The 24,620-nt window shown below is 37.6% G+C and overlaps 1 protein-coding gene across 3 annotated transcripts in view; it reads left to right on the top strand.

Moving 5' to 3' along the window:
- Nucleotides 1–24,620, top strand: part of ADIPOR2 (adiponectin receptor 2) — a 77,015-nt gene that overhangs the window by 26,898 nt on the left and 25,497 nt on the right. For 2 of the 3 annotated variants that reach the window (XM_047065359.1, XM_047065360.1), the window contains exon 2: nucleotides 12,246–12,502. In XM_047065359.1, coding sequence (XP_046921315.1) covers nucleotides 12,332–12,502 — 171 coding nt within the window. In that variant the 5' untranslated portion in view covers nucleotides 12,246–12,331. Of the gene's footprint in view, nucleotides 1–9,222; nucleotides 9,311–12,245; nucleotides 12,503–24,620 lie in introns of those variants that run through there. The other variant, XM_047065361.1, reaches the window with a different exon arrangement.

Genomic DNA, 24,620 nt, shown 5'->3' with positions numbered 1-24,620 from the left:
CCGATGAGTGAGCTTTATGAGTTAAATTGGAGAGATTGACAGGGGCAAAATCATGAAGGACCTTGTGGAGATTATGGAAAAGATTTTGGTTTTCCTTTGCACAAGGAATAAAATGTACTGGAAGGATTTTAGTGGGATAATTGGTATGATTTTTCTGTTTGAAAGAGCACTTTGGCCATTGTATAGAGGACTGTAGGTATAAGACAGGGAGACCCATTAGGGGATTATCAAAAGTATGCTTTTTTTTCAAATTAAATTTTATTTTCTTAAGTTTATTTATTTTGAGAGTGAGTGAGCGTGAGTGGGAAAGGGCCAGAGAGAAAGGAAGAGAGAGAATCCCAAGCAGGCTCTGTGCTGTCAGCACAGAGACCAGTGCGGGGCTTGAACTCATGAACCCTGAGATCATGACCTGAGCTGAAATCAGGAGTCAGATACTTAATGAACTGAGCCACCTGGGTGCCCCTATCCAAAGTATTCTTGGTCAGAGAATACTGGATAACCTGGCTTAAGAAGTGTGACAGAGGAAAGGAAAAGAAATGGAAATAATTTGAGAGGTATTTTGGAGGTAAAATCTATACCATTTGCTAATGGATTGGATATGGCGATTTGAGATAAGGGAGGAATATCTTTAGCAATAATGTTGTGTAATACTATCCTCTAAGGCAAGTAAATCTATAGTATTAGCAAGTTGATTGTTGAATCAGCAAGTTGAAGAGTATAACTTAGAAAGGTAAAGCCTTAAATCATTAAGCAGGAAAATACAAGGTTAATAAACAGTGGTTTGGTTTATTTAATTCAGTGGCCAACTGACAGGCTAGGAATCACTAGAAAACTTGTAGGGCATTCATACTTTGCCAGAAAGTGTACCTTTGGGACAAATAACCTGTCTGGAACTAAAAAGCCTTAGAGAGTCTTATAAAATAATAAATGTCAGGTTTAAGGGAATGACCATGAATGCCATTAAGTGATTTTCTTTAGAGATAGAGCTCTTTATTCCAAGGTAAATGTTTTTAAAGTGGAACAGCCCTTAGGTGAAAGTAGGTATGGTATATAACATAATGATAGGTAAAGATGAGCTTTAATAGATTAAGATGGTCTTTTTGAGAATTGAAACATTCTAATACCAAGAATTTGAACTCATTGGGGGTCAGTTGTGAGATCTGGATCTGATTTTTGCTACTTACTTCCGTTGTTAGATCTCTACCTCTGAGGCTTAGGTCCCCCAGCCATAAGATAGGCACCTACTAGAAGAAAGCATTTAGTAATTGGAGGTTCTGAATGGAATGTACAAAAGTAAGGTTAATATGATAGCAGCCTTCTTTATCTCAAGACCACCAAGTTTTGTTTTATTTTCCTTATGAAAAGTAGGGAATTGAAGGGTTTAGTTGTGTTACTTTCTTATTCAGGGAGATTGTAGCAATTCTTTCTTTCCTTTTTTTTTTTTTTTTTTTTTAATATTTATTGTCAAGTTAGCTAACATACATTGTATACAGTGTGCTCTTGGTTTCGGGGTAGATTCCCGTGCTTTATTGCTTACATACAACATCCAGTGCTCATCCCAACAAGTGCCCTCCTCAGTGCCCGTCACTCATTTCCATCTCTGCTCTGTCCCCCCCCCACCAACTCTCAGTTTGTTCTCTGTATTTAAGAGTCTTTTATGTGTTTGCCTCCCTCTCTGTTTGAAACAATTTTTTCCCCTTACCTTCCCCCATGGTGTTCTGTTAATTTTCTCAGGTTCCACCTATGAGTGAAAACATATGATATCTCTTTCTCTGACGACTTGCTTCACTTAGCATAATACCTTCCAGTTCCATTCGTGTCATTGCAAATGGCAGGATTTCATTCTTTCTCTTTGCCAAGTAGTATTCCATTGTATATATAAACCACATCTTCTTTATCCATTCATCAGTTGATGGACATTTGGGCTCTTTCCATGATTTGGTTATTGTTGAAAGTACTGCTATTAATATTGGGGTATAAATGGCCCTATGAATTAGCACTCCTGTATCTTTTGGATAAATTTCTAGTAGTGCAGTTGCCTAGGTCATAGGATAGTTCTATTTTTAATTTTTTGAGGAACCTCCACACTTTTCCAGAGAGGCTGCACCAGTTTGTGTTCCCACCAGTAGTGCAAAAGAGATCCTCTCTGTGCATCCTTGCCACCATCTGTTGTTTCCTGAGTTAATTTTAGCCACTCTGACAGGTGTGAGGTGGTATCTCATTGTGGTTTTGATTTGTATTTCGCTGATGATGAGTGATGTTAAGCATCTTTTCTTGTGTCTGTTGGCCATCTGGATGTCTTCTTTGGAAAAGTGCCTATTCATGTCTTCTGCCCACTTCTTCACTGAATTATTTTTCATGTGTTTAGTTTGATAAGTTCTTTATAGATTTTGGATACTAACCCTTTATCCATAAGTCATTTGCAAATACCTTCTTCCATTCTGTCGGTTATCTTTTAGTTTTGTTGATTGTTTCCTTTGCAGTGCAGAAGCTTTTTATCTTGAGGGGGTCCCAATAGTTAATTTTTGCTTTTATTTCTCCTGCCTTCAGAGACGGGTTGAGTAAGAAGTTGCTGCGGTTGAGGTCAAAGAAGTTGTTGCCTGTTTTCTCTTCTAGGGTTTTGATGGTTTCCTGTCTCACATTTAGGTCTTTCATCCATTTTGAGTTTGTTTTTGTGTATGGTGTAAGAAAGTGGTCCAGTTTCATTCTGCTGCATGTTGCTGTCCAGTTCTTCCAGCACCATTTGCTGAAGAGACTGTCTTTATTCCATTGGATACTCTTTCCTGCTTTGTCAAAGATTAGTTGGGCATGTATTTGTAGGTCCAGTTCTGGGTTCTCTATTCTATTCCATTGGTCTATGTGTCTGTTTTGTGCCAATACCGTACTGTCTTGATGATTACAGCTTTGTAGTAGAGGCTAAAGCCTGGGATTGTGATGCCTCCACTTTAGTTTTCTTTTTCAACATTACTTTGGCTATTCGGGGTCTTTTGTGGTTCCATATAAATTTTACAGTTGTTTGTTCTAGCTTTGAGAAGAATGCTGGTGCAATTTTGGTTGGGATGAATGTGTAGATTGCTTTGGGTAGTATTGACATTTTAACTATATTTGTTCTCCCAATCTATGAGCATGGAATGTTTTTCCATTTCTTTGTGTCTTCAGTTTCTTTCATAAGTTTTCTATAGTTTTCAGCATACAGATCTTCTACATCTTTGGTTAGGTTTATTCCTAGGTATTTTATGGTTCTTGGTGCAATTGTAAATCGGCTCAATTTCTTGATTTCTCTTTCTGTTGCTTTATTGTTGATGTATAGAAATGCAGCTGATTTCTGTACATTGATTTTGTATCCTGTGACTTTGCTGAATTCACGTATCAGTTCTAGCAGCTTTTTGGTGGAGTCTTACGGGTTTTCCATGTAGAGTATCATGTCATCTGCGAAAAGTGAAAGTTTGACTTCTTTGCCAATTTGGATACCCTTTATTTCATTCTGTTGTCTGCTGAGGCTAGGACTTCCAACACTATGTTAAACAACAGTGGTGAGAGTGCATTCCTGCCGTGTTCCTGTCATGTTCCTGATCTTGGGGAAAACTCTGGTTTTCCACACTGAGGATGATATTGGCTTTGGGCTTTTCATGGGCTTTTTATGATATATGTTCCTTCTATCCCGATTTTCTTGAGGGTTTTTATTAAGAAAGGATGCTGTATGTTGTCAGATGCTTTTTCTGCACCTGTTGATAGGATCATATGGTTCTTATCCTTTATTCTATTAATGTGATGTATCACATGGATTGATTTGCAAGTATTGAACCAGCCCTGCAGCCCAGGAATGAATCCCACTTGATCATGGTGAATAATTCTTTTAATATACTGTTGAGTTCGATTTGCAAGTATCTTGTTGAGAATTTTTTCATCCATGTTCCTGAGTGATATTGGCCTGTAATTGTCCTTTTTAGTGGGTTCTCTGGTTTGGGAATCACTGTAATGCTGGCTTCATAGAATGAGTCTGGAAGCTTTCCTTCCGTTTCTGTTTTTTGGAACAGCTTGAGAAGATAGAGATTTAACTCTGCTTTAAATGTCTGGTAGAATTCCCCTGGGAAGTCATCCCAGGACTTTTATTTGTTGGGAGATTTTTGATAACTGATTGAATTTCTTTGTTGGTTATGGGTCTTTTCAAATTTTCTATTTCTTCCTGTTTGAGTTTTGGTAGTGTGTGGGTGTCTAGGAATTTGTCCATTTCTTCCAGGCTGTCCAGTTTGTTGGCATGCTTTTTCATAGTATTCTCTAATAATTGTATTTCTGTGGTGTTGGTTGTGATCGCTCCTCTTTCATTCGTGATTTCATCTATTTGGGTTCTCTTTTCTTTTTGAGAATTCTGGCTAGGGGTTTATCAGTTTTGTTTATTTTTCCAAAAAACCAGCTCTTAAATTCATTGATCCGTTCTGCTGTTTTTTTTTTTTTTTTTAATTCTATATTGTTTATTTCTGCTCTAATCTTTATTATTTCTCTTCTTCTGCTGGCTTTGGGGTTTCTTTGCTGTTGTGCTTCTAGTTCCTTTAGGTGTATGGTTAGATTTTGTGTTTGAGATTTTTCTTGTTTCTTGAGATAGGCCTGGATGGCAATGTATTTTCCCCTTAAGACTGCCTTTGGACTGTCATGTTTTCATTTTCATTTGCTTTCGTATATTTTTAAATTTCTTCTTTAATTGCCTGGTTCTTTTTCTGAAGAAATGTTCTTTAACCTCCATGCATTTGGGGGTTTTCCAAATTTTTTCTTGTGGTTGATTTTAAGTTTCATAGCATTGTGATCTGAAAATATGCATAGTATAATCTCAATTCTTTTATATTTATTGAGGGCTATTTTGTAACCCAGTATATGATCTATCTTGGAGGATGTTCCATGTACACTTGAGAAGAATGTGTATTCTGCTTTTGGGTGAATAGTTCTTAATATATCTGTCAAATCCATCTGGTCCAGTGTATCATTCAAGGCCATTATTTCTTTTTTTTTTTGTTTTTAAATTTTTTTTTTTCAACGTTTATTTATTTCTGGGACAGAGAGAGACAGAGCATGAACGGGGGAGGGGCAGAGAGAGAGGGAGACACAGAATCGGAAACAGGCTCCAGGCTCTGAGCCATCAGCCCAGAGCCCGACGCGGGGCTCGAACTCACGGACCGCGAGATCGTGACCTGGCTGAAGTCGGACGCTTAACCGACTGCGCCACCCAGGCGCCCCTCAAGGCCATTATTTCTTTATTGATTTTCTGCCTAGATGATCTGTCCATTGTTGTAAGTGGAGTATTAAGGTCCCCTGCAATTACAGTATTCTTATCAATAAGACTGCTTATGTTTGTGATTAATTGATTTATATATTTGGGTGCCTCCAAGTTGGGGGTGTAAACATTTGTGATTGTTGGCTTATCTTGATGGATAGACCCTGTAATTATGATATAATGCCGTTTTTCATCTCTTGTTACAGTCTTTAGTTTAAAATCTAGTTTGTCTAAGTATGGCTACTCCAGCTTTGTTTTGACTTCCAGTAGCATGATAATGGTTCTCCATCTTCTCACTTTCAATCTGAAGGTGTTTTCAGGTCTAAAATGAGTCTCTCATAGATAGCATATAGATGGATCTTGTTTTTTTATCCATTCTGATACCCTGTATCTTTTGATTGCAGCATTTAGTTCATTTACATTCAGCATTATTGAAAGATATGGATTTAGAGTCATTGTGTTATCTGTAGGTTTAATGCTTGTGGTGATGTCTCTGGTCCCTTGTGGTCTTTGTAGCATTCCACTCACAGAGTCCCCATTAGGATCTCTTGCAGGGCTGGTTTAGTGGTCATGAACTCCTTCATTTTTTGTCTAGGAACCTTTATCTCTCCGTCTATACTGAATAACAGCTTTGCGGAATAAAGGATTCTTGGCTGCATATTTTTCCTATTCAGCACATTGAATATTTCCTGCCCCTCCCTTCTGGCCTGCCAAGTTTCAGTGGACAGGTCTGCTACTACCCTTATGTGTCTACCCTTGTAGATTAAGGGCTGTTTGTGTCTGCCTGCTTTCAGAATTACCTTTTTATCTTTGTATTTTGCCAATTTCAGTATGAAATTCCTTGGAGAAGACTTATTCTTGTTAAATCTGAAGGGAGTTCTTTGTGCCTCCTGGATATGGATGTCTGCCTCCTTCCCCAAATTAGAGACGTTCTCAGCTATAATTGTGTTCAAATAAACCTTCTGCCCCCTTTTCTTGCTCTTCTTTTGGAATTCTTATGATACGGATATTACTACGTTTCATTGAATCACTTCGTTCTCTAATTCTCCCCTTGTGGTGTGGTATTTTCTTATCTCTTTCTTGGCTTCATCGTTTTCCATAATTTTATCTTCTATTTCACTTATTCTCCCCTCTGCTTTCTCCATCCTTGATGTCACTGCGTCTGGTTTATTTTGAACCTCATTTACAGCATTTCTGAATTCATTGTGACTATTCCTTAGTTCCTTGATCTCTGCAGCAATAGATTCTCTGCTGTCTTCTACACTTTTTTCAAGCCCAGCTATTAATCTTATGACTATTAATCTAAAATCTCTAGCTGTCATTTCTTCCTCTCTTGTCATTTCTTCCTAGAATTTCTTTTGAGGAGAATTCTTCCATTTTTTCATTTTGGGTAGTTTTCTGTACCTTATGTGTTTTAAAAACTTGCTATGTGTCCTACACCTGGAAGCACTATTATATTAAAATGGGGTCATACACTATCCAGGACCTGGTCCTTTAGGAGGTGTTTTTGGAGTGTGTTACGTGCTGTCTGTTGTTGTGACTCTGGGTGCTTTATCTTCCTACTTGTAGTGGTGGTTTGGGCCTTCTACCAGGTAAGCTTTGATTTGTTCATCGAAGTAGCCCTGGAAAAAATTTTAAAAAAAGAAAAAGGGGGGTGTGGTAGAAGAAGGCTATCCCATACAAAAAGAGAAATGACGGGTAGGGAAAAAGAAAACAAACAAACAAAAAATTGACCAGGCAGAGAATCAGAGAAACTATACAGCTTAATCCAGAGAGAGAGAGAGAGAGAGAGAGAGGAAAATAAAGAAGGAGATACAGAAGAGGTGTAAAAAGAATAGATTAAAAATGTCTGCTTAAACAACTCAATAACCTTAGTAACCAGAATAAGAGAGGGGAAGGAATAAGCAGAAGAAAAGGAAGAAGGAAAAAGATACATATTATTTTATATGTATATATAAAATAAGAATTGCAAGAATCAAATCAGAAAATGCAAAAATGCTGGACTGGTATCTGATGGTGCCTTGGAACTGGTGGCAGTGCTGGTCTGGAGGAGGGTCTGTCTGGTCTGGTCATTGTCAATCTTGCTCAGGTAGACATGCAGTTACCAGGCCCAGAGGGGTGTGGTTTGGTGTAGGTGGTCCTGCCTCCACTGTGGGCCCCTCATCCGTTCCCTGAAGCCCCACCTTGTTGGTGATGGGGAGAAAAATGGCGATATCCCAGTCTCTTTCCCCCTGGACCGGGTGTCCCAAACCACTCTGTTCAGGCCATCCTCACTGTGCTGGGCAAGTGTGCTCCACAGTCTCCTGCACCTCCAAAGTGCTTGGCTGGGATTCAAACCCTGATATCTTAAAGGATCCCGCTCCAAGTGCCCTGGTTCCGGGGAAGTGCCACTCCAGAAGCCAACAAAGGGCCTCTGGCTCCTCACAGTGCTAGGCGGGCATGAGTGAGCAGGTTTGTTGGACGTCTTAAAGGATCCTGCTCTGCGCCCCAGTTCTGGGGTAGCACTACTCTGCTCAGCTGGTAAGGGGCCTCTGGCTGGCAGGAACCTGCAGAGTCTTTTGTTCTTGGAATGGCTTTTTGCCTTCTTCCCACAGCATTCAAGGGAGAGGATTGTTGTCTCTGACTGTGCCTCTGAGCTGGCTATGGAGACTGGGGCTGGCTCCCCTCCTCCCCAGGTGCGTGCACAGGGTGGCTCCAGTCTGGAGAAAGCCCTGCCACCCTAGAATGAGGTAGAAATTGGTTCCTTCTTTTTTTTCTGTTCCCAGGTCTGTGGTTTTTCTCTTGTCCAAATACAGTCCTACGTTTCCACAGCCTCCCTTTCTCTTCCTTTTGTCTTTCCACCGAGGGGAAACCTCCCGTCTGTGCCTGTGCCACCCGTTTTATCTCTCCTAGTTTGCAATCACACACCTATAGCCTGCCTAGTTGTCCCATGGGTCCCTGGAGATGTTTCTGTCGCTGTAGCCCAGATTCCTGGAATTCCCAGTCTTCTGGCCTTAATACTGCTGTGTTTGAGGGATGAGGGAACTTTGGGTCCCCCTACTTCTCCACCATGTTGACTCCTCCCCTAGAGATTATAGCAATTCTAAAGGCATTTGCAAAGTACAGCTCTTAGAGAATCATTAAAAAATACTGCTTGTGAAAAGAGATTTATGACAGCCCCAAATTTGTCAAGTGGCATTGGCAGGCAATAGCTCAAATTCTGTGAAACATCTAACTCAGATATCCACATACTGTTATTGGTAGGTGTTATTTTGAATTGTTAAAACTAAAAATTGATCATTTTTGGTGATTTCTATCTGTATAAAGGTCTGGCTTAAGAGAGCTGTATGTGATGAATAGGCTATACTATGTACAAAAGTTATATGTATAAAATAATGTAACTTTTTTTATTACATTAAAAATGTGACCTTTGGAGTTGTCATTTCATGATCAGTCTTTTAATTGTTTCAGACTCAGGTTATAGGACAGTTTATGTAAAATATGGAAAGGTGGGGTGCCTGGGTGGCTCGTTTGAGTGTCAGACTCTTGACCTTGGCTCAGGTCGTGATCCCAAGGTCATGGGATTGAGCCCCGTGTCGTGTTTTACACTTGAGTGTTGAGCTTGCTTGAGATTCTCTCTCTCTCTCTCTCTCTCTCTCTCTCTCTCTCTCTCTCTCTCTCTCTCCCCCCCCCTCCCTCTCCTCCCCTCCCTCTTTCTCTCTCCTTCTGCCCGTCTCCCCTGCTTGTAAGTGCGTGCGCTTCTCTCTAAAAAAGAAAAAAATGCAGAAAGGAATGCTTAATTTTCTTTTATGTTCTGAATACTTGGAAAATTTTATTTTTTTTAATGTTTACTTATTTTTGAGGGAGAGAAAGAGAGAGAGCATGAGCAGAGGAGGGGCAGAGAGAGAGGGAGACACAGATCCAAAGCAGGCTTCAGGCTCTGAGCTGCCAGCACAGAACCCAGTGTGGGGCCCGACCCCACGAACTGTGAGATCATGACCTGAGCCAGACACTTAACCTACTGAGCCACCCAGGCACCCCTGAATACTTGGAAAATCTTAAAAGGTACCTATACTTAATGATTTTGGTAGTAAAAACTATATTTAGTGCTTGTGACTATTTTCATTTTTTATTAATTTTTAGAATTATTAAATTTATATTGGAACAGATTCACAAAGTACAAAATTCTGATCTTAGAGAAAAAGTTTTAAGTCTTTCACTATTATGATGTTTGCTATGGTTTTTTTCATATATGACTTATGTGAACATTTCCTTCTCTTCCTGTTTTACTGAGTGTTTTTATCATGAAAAGGTGTTGAATCTTGTCAAGTGTTTTTTCTGCATCAGTTGTGATGCTTATGTATTTTTCCTTCATTTTATTAATGTGATGTATTACATTGATGGATTTATCTGTATTGAACTAGTCTTTCATTCTAGGAGTAAGTCCAGTTGTCATGGTGTTTCTTTTATGAAGGCCATGCAGCAGAAGATCTATAAGATATTTGGTGGGACAGACCTAAGATTTTCTTCCTCCTCCCTGCTCCTGCCACTCTACTCTCCCTTCTCCTTTCCCTTCCTTCCCCTTCCCTTTTCCCTTCCTTCCCCTTCTTCCCTTTTTCCTTTCTTTTCCTTTCCTTTTCCTTTCCTTTTCCTTTCCTTTTCCTTTCCTTTTCCTTTCCTTTTCCTTTCCTTTTCCTTTCCTTTCCTTTCCTTTCCTTTCCTTTCCTTTCCTTTCCTTTCCTTTCTTTTTTCTTTTTTCTCTTTTCTTTTCTGTTTATTTATTTATTTTGCGAGAGAGTGCTGGTGAGCGAGGGGAAGGGCAGAAAGAGAGGGAGACAGAAGAGAATCCCAAGCAGACTTCGTACTGTCAGTGCAGAGCCGGACGCAAGACTCAAACTCACAAACCGCGAGATCATGATCTAAGCTGAAATCAGAGAGCTTAGTCAACTGTGCCCCTGGAAAACTTATTTCTTATTATTTGCTTTTTTTTTTTTCTGAGTTGTGGATTACAAAACAATTCTAACTTAATAGAACATTCCATTTATATTCTCATAAATGAGCAATACTCCTCCATGTATAGCTCCCACTTATGAGAAGTTTAGTGTGGTCATATTTCAAGGCTACTTTGCAGTAAACTTTATTTTACTTGCTACAATTTGTGAATAAAGATTCTGATTCTGTAGTTTACTTGCCATGTGAGCCAAATGACTTTAGGGTTCAAGTTTTTATCTTTTTTTCCCCCCAATCTTAATCTTTTGGGTATAGAAAGAACATGGATATTGTGCAGGCCAGAAAGACCTGGATATAAATTCCATCTGCTCCTCTTGACTAATGGTCTTGAATAAATTAACTAATCTCCAGGTCTCAGTTTCCACATCTATAAAATGAGAGATAAAATATCCCAGGGGGCTATATATTAGGGTTATGTGAGATACCACATGTAAGTTCTCTGGTATGGAATTTAACTTTGTTGAATTGTTGATCTGCAGTAAATGTTAGCTTCCTCTTCCCTGAAACAAAATGAAATGGTGGGTGTGAAATAGCTTTGTGAAGTGTACATAAATAAACAGAAATCATTAACATTGTTTTCTCTTTCAGAATTTGGCATTAATAGCATAGTTTATAATCTCAATATTATTAATATGCTTGCTTAGGTCCTTATGTGATAGGAACGTGCTAAGTTTTGGTGATCCTTAAAGATTTGTATTTGTTCTTGCTCCAGAACTTTGAAAGCCCTTAGAGAAATCCTGAAGCAAACTCAAATGATTTGTTAAACGTATAGTTGGCTAATTTTTAGTCCAGTTTGAATTCTAGGACTGATTCTTAGTTTTAGTACCCATATATATGAAAACCAGATCCACATTTTACCTTCTTTTTATAATATCCAGGCCCTTCCACTTTGCCCTACTCCTCCTTTTCCCCAGTAAGAACTTTGAATCTCATGGGATTTATAGCATAACACATACCCTCGCTTTATCATGTTTTAGTGTTTCTAGTTGGATTGGCTGTGATAATGACCTTATTAGTATATATAACTACATGTCTAAATTAAGTTTTGCATGTGAGTTAAGAGGGTCAAGGACTTGAAATAATTTAACACCTAGGAAACGTACTACAGTCTAGTTTAGAGAGATAGTGATGATTTCTGGAAGTGTTTTTACACAGAGAACATTTAAATATTATTTATCATATATTCATTAAACATTCATGTGCATAGTACTTTCTGGGAACTCAAGGAATGTAAAAGGAGTATGCTCTCTCTGGTCCTGAGTTTCTTGCCTTCCAGAGTAGTCTAGTTAGAATTCAAAACAACTCAAATACTGAAATGTCAGACGTTTAAGCAATTTATATGCAAAATATTACCAATAATATGTGCTATAAAAGTCACAGACTTTGTCCTGTGTCATACAAAGTATGGTGAATTTTTGTTTCCTTACCTGAAAAGTAGAAACACAAAAAATATACCCTGTAGGGTCATTGTGATGTTTAAATGAGATTAGATATGTAAGACCCAGCTGTATTCTTTCTGCAGATAGGTATGTTTTTCATTGAAAAAGTAATGGTATATTGTAAAATAGTATATTTGAAACAGTAATGGCATATTGTAAAAAAAAAAAAATACAGACAGAACAAAATGATTTGTTAAACAAATAGTTGGCTGATTTTTAGTCCAATTTGAATTCTCACTTGAGACCATAAGTTCTTCTCTGTGTACCAAGCACAGTTTTGAGTATTTTCCAATAATTACTCTGTGTACATATACAGTTATAGTTTTATAACTTCTGGGAACATTATCTGCATTGTCTTGTATACTGCTTTTTTTATTTACAAATAGATTTTGGCAATCTTTCCTAGATATTATATACATTGTTTTATTTTTCTTAATGATTGCTTAGCATTCTTTTGTTTGAGTGTATAATAACATAACCTGTGTCTTCCTCCAGCACTCATTTAATGTGTTTATTTAAAATATGTTAATTCATAACTTTCCTCTCCTTAGAGTCAACTCAGTATCCAGAAAATCCATCCTCCCAAGAAGAAGGGACAGAAAGAAACATCTCTTTGTAAGAAAGGCTTGATTGTCCCATGAACCAGACAGCAGAAAACCGATTGGGGTGCAGCAGGACTCCAGAGCCAGATATAAGGCTCAGAAAAGGGCACCAACTTGATGGTACAAGGAAAAGTGATAATGACAACCACCAAGGAAATTTGGAGCCTATTTTAGAGGCATCTGTTCTTTCTTCGTATCATAAAAAAGTAAGTTAAAGGGGGAAGGATGGTAAGTAAAACAAAGTTTATGGGAATGTGGTTGGAAGGAGGATATTAAAAAAAATGTATGGGACATTGCTGGAGAGAGGATGGGGCTTTGAAAAGGAATCTTGAGCATATTTGTTTTTGTTTTTGTTCAAGATGATTTGAAGTCCCATTTTTAAATTGGCTAGGTATTCTTTGATTTTACAATCCTTTTCTGCTGACACTTAAAATCATACTTTATCTGCTTTATTTTGTTTGAGAAGGGAAATGGGTTTTTGTAGTTACTATTTAGTCTTTATAATTCAACTTTATTTTATTATTTATTTTTTAATTTTTAAAAATGTTTTATTTATTTTTGAGAGAAAGAGAGCAAGCAGATGAGGGGTAGAGAGAGAGAGGGAGACACAGAATCTGAAGCAGGCTCTAAGCCCTGAGCTGTTAGCACAGAGCCCTATGTGGGGCTTGAACCCATGACCGTGAGAGCATGACCTGAGCCGAAGTTGGTTGCTTAACCGACTGAGCCACCCAGACACCCATAAACTGTATTTTAGTTACGACATTATCATTTATAATTTTGGAGAAATTCTAACTCTGTGCTGGAACTGCTTCTCCAAATATGGTTTATCTCCAGTGCATACCTTGGGAGTCATTAGAATTCTGGGAACAGAAGGTAGGTTTTAATCTTTCCTTTTACTTCCCAGAGAAAAGAGCAACTTTTAAATTATTTAAGCACATCTACTTAGAGAGCAAAGGCATAAGTGTTTGTGAACAGCATCAGAAAGTCCTTATTATAGGGGGACCTGGCTAGCTCAGTTGGTTGACCATCTGATTTCAGCTCAGGTCACGATCTCACAGTTTGTGAGTTTGAGCCCTGCATTGGGCTCTCTGCTCTCAGTGCAGAGCCTGCTTCCAATCCTCTGTCTCCCTTTCTCTCTGTCCTTCCCCTGCTCATGCTCTCTCTCCCTCAAGAATAAATAACTATTAAAAAATATAGTAAAATATTTGTATACTATAAGCCCTTATTATAGATATTTAGCTATATGCTTTGTAACTTTGAATCACGTAGCATGTGTTCAGTGTTGTGGCTCTAGTACAATGTTTCTAAAACTAGGTTGTGTCCATTAGTGGTTTGTGAAATTTTGGTACTGTACGCTGTGTTTAAAATATTAAGCAGCAAAATAGAACAAAGAGGTGCATATATGTAGTAATGTTCATTTAAACTATGTTATTTGATGAAATTGTTTAGTTTTATATAGATATGTATACAGATATGAAAAATACATACATGTGAGTTGTAGCTAAAAACATTTTGAAAGCCTCTACTCCAAATTGCATCTGTACCGTCCTAAGACATACATTGGTTGTGTGGGTAATAGTGGTGTTGGTTTGAACTCCAGAGGGTTGTCTTGTCCTTTCAGGTCTTTTATAAGAATTTCATCAGAGCATTGTAACAGTATAGGTACAGAATAGGAAATTTAAAGTATTTCTTCTGTTCTTGGTAACACTTTCTTTATAAGTCAGCTTTATCTTCTTGGCTAGGTTGTACTATGGTGAAGGATTATTTGCATGCATGTGGGTGTATATACCCATACATACACAGGACAGATTAGTAGGATTAAAAAAAAAAAACTGTTTGCCTACACTACATGTGATACAATTTGGCTTTTAAGCCAGCATTATTATTTTTTTTAAAAAAGTTGACCAGATAATCTGGGTCAAGAACTTGTATCAACACTTAAGACCTTGCCTTCTTGCTGCCATTTTACTGTAATAAGTACTAGCAACTAAGACTTCCCTATCCAAGCTGAGCCAGCTGTTTTCCTCATTTGCTGCTAAGGCCTCAGCAATGTTACTAAGCTTGGATGAGTGACTGGGCTTATCTTTTTTTTTTTTTTTTTTCTTTTTATTATAGTGAGCACAACATGAAATCTACCCTCTTAACACATTTTTTAAGTGTATGGTACATTATTGCTAACTATATGCACATTGGGTCTCTAGAACTTTTTCATCTTACATGACTGAAACTCTATAGCCATTGAATAGCAACTCCCCATTTTTCTCTGCCCTTGCTAGCCCTTGACAACCACTATTCTGCTTTCTGCTTTTATGAGTTTGACCACTTTAGACACCTTGTATAAGTGGAATCATACAGTATCTTGCTTTCTATTACTGGCTTATTTCATTTAGCATCATATCCTCAAAGTTTGTGCATGTTGTAACATGTGATGAGGCTTCTTTCTTTTTTTTTTTTTAAATGTTTTTATTTATTTTTGAGACAGAGACAGAGCATGAGCAGGGGAGGGGCAGAGAGAGGGGCAGATACAGAATCTGAAGCAGGCTCCAGGCTCTGAGCTGTCAGCACAGAGCCTGATGCAGGGCTCAAACTCACAGAGTATGAGATCATGACCTGAGCTGAAGTCGGACGCTCAACCAACTGAGCCACCCAGGTGCCCCGAGGCTTCTTTCTTAAGGCTAAATAATATTCCATTGTAGGTATATACCACATTGCTTTTATCTATCCATCCACTGATTGACATTCAGGTTTTTTTCCATGTCTTGGCTATTGTGAATAATGCTACCAATAATGTTTTCAGTTCTTTTGCGTAAATACCCAGAAGTAGGATTACTGGGTCATAAGAGTTCTATTTTTACTTTTTCTTGAGGAACTTCCATACTGTTTTCCATAGGAGCTGCATCATTTTACATTCCTGTCAATAGAGCACAAAGGGTCTAATTTTTCCATATCCTCGCCAACACCTACTATTTTCTTTTTTGATAATGGCTATCATAACAGATGTGATGTGGAACATCATTGTAGTTTTGTGATAGGTTTCTTTGATGTTAGTGATGTTGAGCATCCTTTTCATATACCAGTATGTGTCTTTGAAGAAATGTCTGTTCACATACTTTGCCCATTTTTTTAAGCCAGTATAAAGTGATTGAGGCCCCCTACCCCCTGTTGAGTTACATGTATTTTAGATATTAACTCCTTATCAGATATATGGTTTGCAGGTATTTTCTCCTATTCTGTAGGTTATCTTTTCATTCTGTTGATTTTTCTGTTGTTGCCGTGTAGTAGCTTTTTAGTGTGACATTCTCCAAATTGTCTAATTTTTGCTTTTATTATTTGTGCTTTTGGTGTCATACCCAAGAAATCATTGCCAAGACCAATATTATGAAACTATTTCTCTATATTTTCTTCAAGGAAATTTGTAGTTTCAGGTCTTACATTTAAGTTTTTTTTGAGTTAAGTCATTTTGAATTTTTTTTTTATGTTATATAAGATAAGGGTCCGGTTTTACTCTTTTGCATGTAGGTAATCCAGTTTTCCAGCACCATTTATTGAAGAGATTGTATAGTCTCTTTCCTATTATATAGTGTTGCTGTTCTTGCTGAAGATCATTTGACTACATATGCATGAATCTATTTCTGGGCTCTTGATTCTGTTCTGTTGGTTTATATATATGTCTGTCTTTATGCCAGTACCATACTATTTTGATTACTGTACTTTTGTAGTATATTTTGAAGGAAGTGGGATATTTCCAGCTTTGCTCTTTCTCAAGACTGTTTTGACTTTTGAGGCCCTTTGTCATCCCATATGAATTTCAGGACTTTTTTTTTTTTAATGATTGAGATTATCTTAAAGAAAGTGGAAATGTAATAAACAGAATTGGAAGAGGGTTGACTAGTTTACTGAACACAGGGTCAGAAGACCTATCATTTAGCCTTATAAAATAGGCAAGTTATTTAATTTCCCTGGATTTATTTTTTGTCATATATAATAGGATAATAGTTGATGCCTGTTTTCATTTCCAGTTGTGATAGGATTCTACATTTTTATCAAGTTTTCGATATTAAGAAATATTCTCAAGGGTTTCTAGAATGTACACATTGAACTATTCCTTTTTTTTTTTTTTTTTTTTTTAAGATTTTATGTTTAATCTCTACACCCAATGTGGGTGGGACTCAAACTTACAACTCCAAGATCAAGAGTTACAGGCTCTACCAACTGAGCTAGCCAGGTGCCCCACAGCGAACTATTCTGGAATATACCCATAACTAATTTAAAGAACTGATGGTGATAAGTAGTACCTCTGGCAGTTTCTAAAAGTGATTATGTAACTGAATGCTTAGTAAAGGCTGGTTGAAAGTGAGGGAAGAGGAAAGGAGGAAGTATGTATAGGGCATTTCGAATAATAGGAGTAGTGTGTTCAACGCCTTGAATCTGAAAAAATCTTGGCATATTTCAGAAGTGTGGTCAGTGGATAATGGGGAGGATGGTAAGAGATGAGGAAAAAATGTAGTAGGACCTTTGTAGACCATGATATGGAGAAAGTACATTGGAGGCTATTGGAAAGTTTTAAGCAAGGGAGTGATAGAATCTTATTTACGTTCTGAAAAGATCACTTTTTGGCTCTGATGTGAAGACAGATTTTGGGGGCTGTTGGTGGGGAGAGAAACTTGGGGATGAGTCAGAAGGCTGCTACAGAAATTCATGAGAGTAGCTTATTCTGGGTTGATGGTGATTGTTGGTTGGCAGGAAGTGGATACATTTGAACTATGCCTTGGGAATAGAGTTGACAGTTTGCTGGTAGATTGGATTTGATGGGTTAAGGGAGAAGAGAAGGAAATGACAAGAATGAGTCTGGGGTATGATGTGAATATTTAGATTGCTGGGGTAAGAATCTGTATTTTGAGATGGGAAGAACTAGAGGATAAGTTTAGAGGTGAAGTAGGTATAAATGGGAGGATCAAGTTTGCTTTTGGCTGTGTTAAATATGAAACGCAGGGACTCATTCAGTTGAGCATCTGACTCTTGATTTCGGCTCAGGTCACGATCTCACCTGCTTTGGGCTCCGTGCTGGAGCCTGCTTGGGATTCTCTCTCTCCCTCTCTCTCTGCCCCTCCTCTGCTCATATTCTCTTTCTCTCAAAATAAATAAACTTACAAAAAAATAGGAAATGCATGTGAGACATCTTACTGGCTGTGTCTAGAAGATAGTTGGGTAGGAGTGTGGCATTCCTAAGAGTGGCCTGGGCTTGAAGTAATTATTTAGGAAGTAGCTGCAGTGTAGCTGATATTTAAAACTGTTGAAATGGTTAAGGTTACTTAAGAGTCCTAAGATCTAGCTTGAAGAACACCAGCATTCACAGGGCATTTCAAAGAGAGAAAGCAAGTAGAGGAAGGAAGCTAAAGACAACAAGCCTATAAGGTAGGAGGAAACTCAGGAAAGTGTAATATCACAAAAATTAAGAAAAGTGTTTCAAGAAGGAGGGAAGGGAGCAGTGATTGGTTTATTTCTACTGCTGCTAAAGAAATCGTGGACAAAAAGGATAGGCTAGTGACCACTGGTTCCAGCAACATGGTGGTCATTGGTGAACTTAAGAGCTGTTTTGGTGGAGGAGTGGGAACAGAAGCCAGACCTTGGAGTAGGTCAGATTGTGAATAGCAGGTGATGAGTATTCAATGGCATGTGTACTAAGCAGTCCTTTCTCTGTCATGTAAAAAAACATGTGAGCTTTTTTTCCAAGTGTGTTTCCTGTGTGCTGAAATTATTTTAAACTTTCTGGTTTCCCATATAGAATAATAATAAAATTACATAAAACCTTTAATTTTTTGCTTATTCCTTTTATAAATGAGTACATTTTAGTCTGCTGATGGCAAACGTGTAGATACAAGTATTTATTTTTTGGTGTTTTTTTGACTATAAAAGGAATACTAAGACTAATTTGGAGGACACAGGCCTACTATATTCCAACTCTCTAGATTTGTGAACACTTTTTCCTGGATTCTGTGTACTTGGTAGTTATACTATGCTTATCTTTGTGGTATTTATTTTTTAATTTTTTAGATATTTATTTTGGGGAGAGCACAGGCCAAGGAGGGGCAGAGAGAGGGGGTCAGAGGATCCAAAGTGGGCTTTGCACTGATAGGCTGAGAGCAGCGAGCCTGATGTGGGGTTCAAACTCGTAAACTGAGATCATGACCTGAGCTGAAGTTGGACGCTCAACCAACTGAGCCATCTTTGTGGTATTTAAATATTGAAATGTGAATTGAGAATTTTAAAACAATTGTCTTCAGTGCAGACAGATGTTCTGATAATTTTTTTTATCTCTGAAAACATTCATAATATGTATATTGAATAATGTTAAAGAAAAGCAAAAGATTCTGTGTGTGTGTGTGTGTGTGTGCGTGTGTGTGTGTAGAGAAAGGGAGGGAGAGGGAACAACTTATAACGTCCTATACACTGAAATTCAGAGTTATGTAAGTATTTTAATGTTTGTGTACTCAAAAAAGTACATCCCTGTGTTAGTCTGCTTTTGCTGCAGAAACTAAATACTCCAGAAGTTCAGTGATTTTACAATAATACAAACATACATGAGGGCAGTAGGTAAAATGTTACTAGTCTGTGTTGCCGGTCTGTTGCAGGTCAGCTCTGTGAATCCATTCTGGGACCAGGTTGAAGGAGGCTGGTTGGCACATGTTCTTGTGGCAGATTGCAAAAGTCCCAGAGAACAAACCAAATTGCATTTGCATTCAAAGTTCCTGCTCATATATGATGTGTGTTACGTTTACTTATGTTCTGTTGGCCAAAGCAGTCATGTAGCTAGGTCCAATGACAATGGGGTGGGATTATATTCCTCTGAGGGGAAGGAGTAAGTGAATAATTGAGAACTTTAATATATGATCTGCGACAGTTTCTAAAGGAAAAAGGCATTCCCTATCCCAGTATCTTTATATAGGTTATCATACTTCATATAGTAAGTTTTCAGTGTTGCGCCACATGTTGGAGATAATTTTCTTGTACCACAGAATATTGGAATGACAATTGGAAGATCTAGGTTCTTCTATTTATCGAACTCCTAGTTATGACTTTGCAGAATTTTTCAGTGCATCAGTTTCTTTGGAAAAGAGCAAAATAACATTGTGTATATCTTCTATATGCATGTTATATGAATAATGTGAAGATTTGTGAAAATTCTTTTAGTTTTTAGATTTGATGCTTGCTTTGCTATACCACTTTGTTGCCCTAAATTCAAATAATGAGCATTGGGTTAAAAAAAACAAAAAAAACTTAGTTGTGTAAATATCCAGAGGTTTCTTCAGATGATGTAAACGAGTGTGTACAGTTGAACTGACTATGATATGTTGAGCCTCTTTGATAAGTTGAGCCTTTGTGTGTTATAGATGAGAAAACTGAGATGGTGTAAGCCCAAGTGACCATTCCAGTGGTTTACAATTTGGGGCAGTTGTGACTCCCAGGAAATGTTTTGCAGTGTCTGGAGTCATTTTTGGTTGTTAAAACTAGCGAATTTATGCTACTAGCATCTTGTGGGTAGAGGCCAGGGATGCTACTAAACATCCTACAATGCATAGACAGCCTCCACAGCAAAGAATTACCTAGCCAAGTACGTAAGTACCAAGGTTGAGAAACCTAACCTGTGTTCTGGCTACGTTGGTAGCACATTGTTGCATTAGCATATCTAGAAATATTATAGTTTTATTTTATTTATTTTTTTTTTTTAATTTTTTTTTTTCAACGTTTATTTATTTTTGGGACAGAGAGAGACAGAGCATGAACGGGGGAGGGTCAGAGAGAGAGGGAGACACAGAATCGGAAACAGGCTCCAGGCTCTGAGCCATCAGCCCAGAGCCTGACGCGGGGCTCGAACTCATGGACCGCGAGATCATGACCTGGCTGAAGTCGGACGCTTAACCGACTGCGCCACCCAGGCGCCCCTATTATAGTTTTATTAATGGAAGTACTGTAGGAATACATTTTTCAGATCCAGGTCTGTTTTTTTTGCAAACCTCCAAGAGATTTTCATCAAATCATAATCCATGTGAATGATCCATCTTAAGTTGTGCTGTGTACAGCCTAGAGGGTAGAATATGGTGGCCCTGTCTGGACCAGCTGCCTTTCTAAATGCTAGGAATATGGTGATGGGTCAGAGCCACAATTTTTTCCTGCATGGTGCCAGTGCAGAGGTAGGGAAGACATGGGCAATAAATCCATGAAACACATAAATGAATAAGATAATTACAAACAGTGATAAGTGCTACAAGGAGAAAAGTATGCTAAGGTAATGAGGTGAGGTGATTTAAAAGAATTAATTTTTATTAAGATTTTATTTTTTTAGAGTAGTTTTTAGGTTCACAGAAAAATTGAGGGGAAAATATAGAGATTTCCTGCCGTCTCCCTGCCTGCACATATACATAGCTTCCCTCACTGTCACCATCCCCAACCAGAGTGCTACCTTTGTTAAAGTTGATGAGCCTATATTGACAAACTGTAATTACCCAAGGTTTACTCTTGACATTGTATATATTATGGATTTGGACAAATGTATAATGATATGTATATATCCATCATTATGATATACAGAATAGTTTCAGTGCCCTAAAAATCCTCTGTGCTCTACCTACTCCCTCCACCACCCCCAGCAATTCTTTAGATATAGTTAAGGAAAGCGTGTTTGAAGTGAAGCCTGAATGATAAGGAACCAGCAAAGACCTTAGGGGAAGAGTATTTCCAGATAGAAGAAACAAGCTAGTACAGAGGTCCTTTCCTCCCTCTGCTTCTGCTGTTTCCTCCTATCTCCTCCTCCTTCCCTCCCCCCCCCCCCCCCAGGACTGAAAGACCAGTGCAATTAGAGCATGAGGAGCAAGAAGGAAGAGTGAAATGAGGTCAGTAGGCCAGAGAGGGACCAGGATTCTATAGGTGTATAGAAAAAGCTTAGATTTTATTTTAATAAAATCCACCAGAAAGTAGACAGCCTTTGGGGTGTTTAAACAGGGGGTAGGGATTGGTGATTTTATTTATTTGTTTATTGTTAAGAGAGAGAGAGACAGCATAAGCAGGGGAGGGACAGAGAGAGGGAGACACAGAATCCAGAGCAGGCTCCAGGCTCTGAGCTGTCAGCGCAGAGTCTGGCGTGGGGCTTCCATGTTAGCTTGAAACAGGGTGATAGTAGCAGCAGAAATGGAAGTGGATAGATTCTGAATATATTTTGGAGGTCAAGTCAGCAGGACTTTCTGGTGGGTTTGATGTGGACAGTGAGGAAAAGAGGGGAATCAAGGATGATTATTGGATATTTTAACTCAGCAAAAACTGGGTGGGATTGGTAAAGTGAGCAGGTTTAAAAAGGGGAATCAAGGGGTGCCTTGTTGGCTCAGTTGGAAGAGCGTGTGACTCTCAGTCCTTGGGGTCATGAATTTGAGCCCCACGCTGGGTGTGGAGATTACATTAAAATAAATAAATAAATAACTTTTTGAAAGTGGGGGAGGAATCAAGACTTTTGTTTTAGAATGTGAGACTTGAGATTCTCTTTAGTCATCTTAGAGATAATTGAATAGTCAGTAGCTGTATCACTGTATGATTTTTAATGTACCACTGTTTCTTAATTATATTTATTTTTTAAAATTATTATTATTTTCTTAACTGTATTTAAAACTGATACATGTTCTTATTGAAGCTAAGGAATTGTAAAACTAGAAGGAATTTCAGACTAGCCAATTTGACTGAGATTAAGAATGGCAACAAAATTCTGTTTATAATATTAACTATGAGACAGTAAAATGTTTTTAGAGTTGAGAATTTATCCATCCTGTCCTTTTGTGTCAGATTCACAGTGGTTATCTGTTTCTCATTATACCATGCATGTTTGTTTATCATCTTCATTTGATAGAGTGGTATCTTCTAAATACAATGTTTGTGCTCTTTGTTTCACTAACAGATAATTAAGTGAATGTGATTTTTTTTCATCCTTACGAATGAACTCATTCTATTGCCTTGAAAACCTGTATTTCATTTTCCTTTACTGTAAGTTAACCCAGAAGCCAATAGCCTGAACAAAACCATTTCTTTCTTCCTATCTGTTGTAACAGATTTTCTGTGAGGAATCATGGAGTTGAGAGAATCTGATCCATAGATTGTGGAATGTTACAGTCTCTTTTGAAGCCATCTTGTTTACCTTCCTCAATTTACTAATGAGGAAATTGTGTCTTTTTGTTCCTTTGCCCTTTATATATTATTTCTCTTTGGTGTAGAAGTTCTTTGCTGAAAAAAAGAAGGTGGTTTCTGAAAAAACCAGTCCATCTGTAGGTACTACCTACTTGGGAGATAGTTTTGATAGAAAACTTAGTGGATCATTTAAGCAATGAAAAGTTTTCTGCTGCGCTAGTTCTCCCTTGGCCCTTCCTCTTCATTCATTGCTCTATATACAGCACTGTTCCTTGCTGCTAATTTCAGGGTTATTAGTATAGCATAATCATGGGAATTAGAAAAGAAGGAAGGTAGAGTTACAGAAAACTGTAATTTTGAGACTGGAATTAAACACAAAATATTAACTTAATATCTTCAAGGGACTTAATGATTTCCATACACTAATTTTTTGTTTGTTTTTGAAGGAAGGACTAATTTCTTGAAATTTCCAGTTTTGAAGTGGAAGTATGTGAACTGTTAGCAGATGGAGAGTATCCTTCTAAATTATGATAGTGCCTTAAATTTGTATGTAGCACTTTCACAAACATCTAATTTGCTTCTCAAGATTGCCCTCTGAAATAGGAAGAACAGATATGATCTCTTTTAAAAAGTGGATAAAAGTAAGATTTAGAAAGTTTAAGAGTAGTTTGTCTAAGGTCACATGTATACGAGAGCATGTGCTAATTAATTAGTCCTCTGCACTCTCGTCTGAACAAAGCTGCCTTTATAAAAATTGGCAGCAGGTTGACTTCATATTTCTCAATTCCAAACTCTGCCTGAGTATTTATGTTGAACCCAGAGGTTAGATCAACTATTGGTACTTGTATTTTGACAGAATTGTTGCACACACCTTATTTTTTGTCAGGCCAGGACAATTTTGCCTCTCAGATGCATTCTAACCTTTCAATGGATTTTTTGCTTACTTTGAAATTAAATAAACCTAACGTTATCATGGTGCGGTCTTCCACATTTCTGATAATTTTGCATTATTTTCTTTGTCTATATGTTCCCTCTTTTAAAGATGTACAACTTAAATAGATTGCATAGGCTTTTAAAAAATGTGGCAGTTTCCATTAGACTCTCTAGGTACATTAAATGCCAATTGTGCATAAGAATAAAAATGTAATAGAAAAGATAACAGGAGTGTCTTTTTTTTTTAAATAAAAAGTGAAATTCTGAATTTATAAAAAAATGGGTTAAAGGTAGTTGTAATCCATTACAGAGTGATATGTCTTTATGTTCAAGTGTATATCAACAGGTTCCTTTAAGTCAGTGAATCTGTTAGGAATGCTTATGTGATCGCCTATGGCCCTTTAAGGAAAATAAACACAAATGCCAGGATTTAATTCTAACCTACTAAATCAGCATATTTGGGTCCTGGATGAATGTAGTTTTTAAAAGCTTCACAAGTGATTAAGATGCTCACTTCTGTTTAAAAACTAGTGCCTAAAGTTATAGTTCTGTTTTACTTAAAATGTACTAAAAACTTCTCAGAAACACGATTTACAAAAAAGACAAATCTATACATGTTCTCCGAGGAATATTTGGGAAATCAAGTTGAATTTATTTGCTGTTTGTTAAAGGAAAATGTCACACTTACTCACAGTTGACTCTTAAAAAATATTGAAATAATTCATATATAAATAACATCCTAAAGTGTATAACTCAAAAGTTTCAGTATATTCACAGAATTGTGCAACCATCACAACAATCTAACCTAGAACATTTTTATCATCTCTAAAAGAAACCTCTTAGCCATTAGCTGTCATACCCTGTTCCCACACCCCAAGCCTAGACAGCTAATTTCCAGTTTACTTTCTGTCTCCATGGATTTTCCTGTTCTGAACTTTTTATATAATGGAATCACACAATGTGTGGTGTTTTATGACCAGCTCTTTTACTTAGCATAATGTTTTCAAGATTCATTTATGTTGTTTGCATATTAGAACTTCATTCTCTTTTATGGCTGAGTAATATTCCATTGTATGGACATATTATACTTTATTGAGTATATTGATATGAACATTCATGTAGAAGTTTTTGTGTGCACATAAGATTTCATTTCTCTTGGGTATAGACACAGGAGTGATTTTTCACTGGGCCATGTGTTAACTCTGTTTAACATTTTGAGGAACT

This window comes from Lynx rufus, unplaced genomic scaffold (assembly GCF_022079265.1).
Source record: "Lynx rufus isolate CCGP_SWC_20201006 ecotype Redwood Valley unplaced genomic scaffold, mLynRuf1.p SCAF_7, whole genome shotgun sequence".
NCBI classification, from domain to species: Eukaryota; Metazoa; Chordata; class Mammalia; order Carnivora; family Felidae; genus Lynx; species Lynx rufus.
Note: the sequence above shows the minus strand (reverse complement) of the source record. Positions and strands in the feature narration are given on the sequence as shown.